General features: G+C 36.3%; 1 protein-coding gene across 1 annotated transcript in view; it reads right to left on the reverse strand.

Annotated features, from left to right (window-relative positions):
• LOC119588596 (jmjC domain-containing protein 8-like) overlaps nt 1–592 on the reverse strand; it is an 11,977-nt gene that overhangs the window by 3,992 nt on the left and 7,393 nt on the right. Inside the window, exons 6-7 of the mRNA XM_037937239.1 lie at nt 535–589; nt 78–225 (exon numbers count right to left, since the gene is read on the reverse strand). Coding sequence (XP_037793167.1) covers nt 78–225; nt 535–589 — 203 coding nt within the window. The remainder of the gene's footprint in view (nt 1–77; nt 226–534; nt 590–592) is intronic.

The following is a 592-nucleotide window of genomic DNA, read 5'->3' on the forward strand; positions in this document are numbered from 1 at the left end:
TGGCCAGCTGTACAAGCATATATGAAATACAGTTTCCAAATAAAGAGTCAAACACATAACATACCATAGTTACATACCTCTCCAGGGTTAAGTGTACATTCATACAAATTAGGATCATCTTTTCTTAGCTGATAGTCTTCCATCAACCACTGCAATGTTGTGCGATTAGGATGGAAGTTAGGGTTCACATTCGGAGGGTACATGAACCATCTTTTTCGTCCCCACCTGCAGAGGAGTGGACGTATCTTTAGATTCTATGACTAATAATACATTTTGAGATCAATTTTAGTAGTAAAGTATTTCATTAATAATGCTATCAGTCATACTAACAACAAAATAACAATTTACAACAAAACAAAGATATCCACCCATAGAAAAAAAGCAATTCAGTCAAAATACCAATAAGCCTTAAGTAAGAACTCCATCAGAACAAGGTAACCAAAATCTATCATTGCTGTATTGATAATTGCATTTACAATAACTACGACAGATAGTGCAGTGGTTTTACTTCAGAGCAAGTAGCAAAGTACTTACATGGTCTCTGCAAATCCTGGCCCATGGAAATGAAAGGGAACACCAGTCCCTGGACCTT

Source organism: Penaeus monodon, chromosome 24 (assembly GCF_015228065.2).
Source record: "Penaeus monodon isolate SGIC_2016 chromosome 24, NSTDA_Pmon_1, whole genome shotgun sequence".
Taxonomy (NCBI): domain Eukaryota; kingdom Metazoa; phylum Arthropoda; class Malacostraca; order Decapoda; family Penaeidae; genus Penaeus; species Penaeus monodon.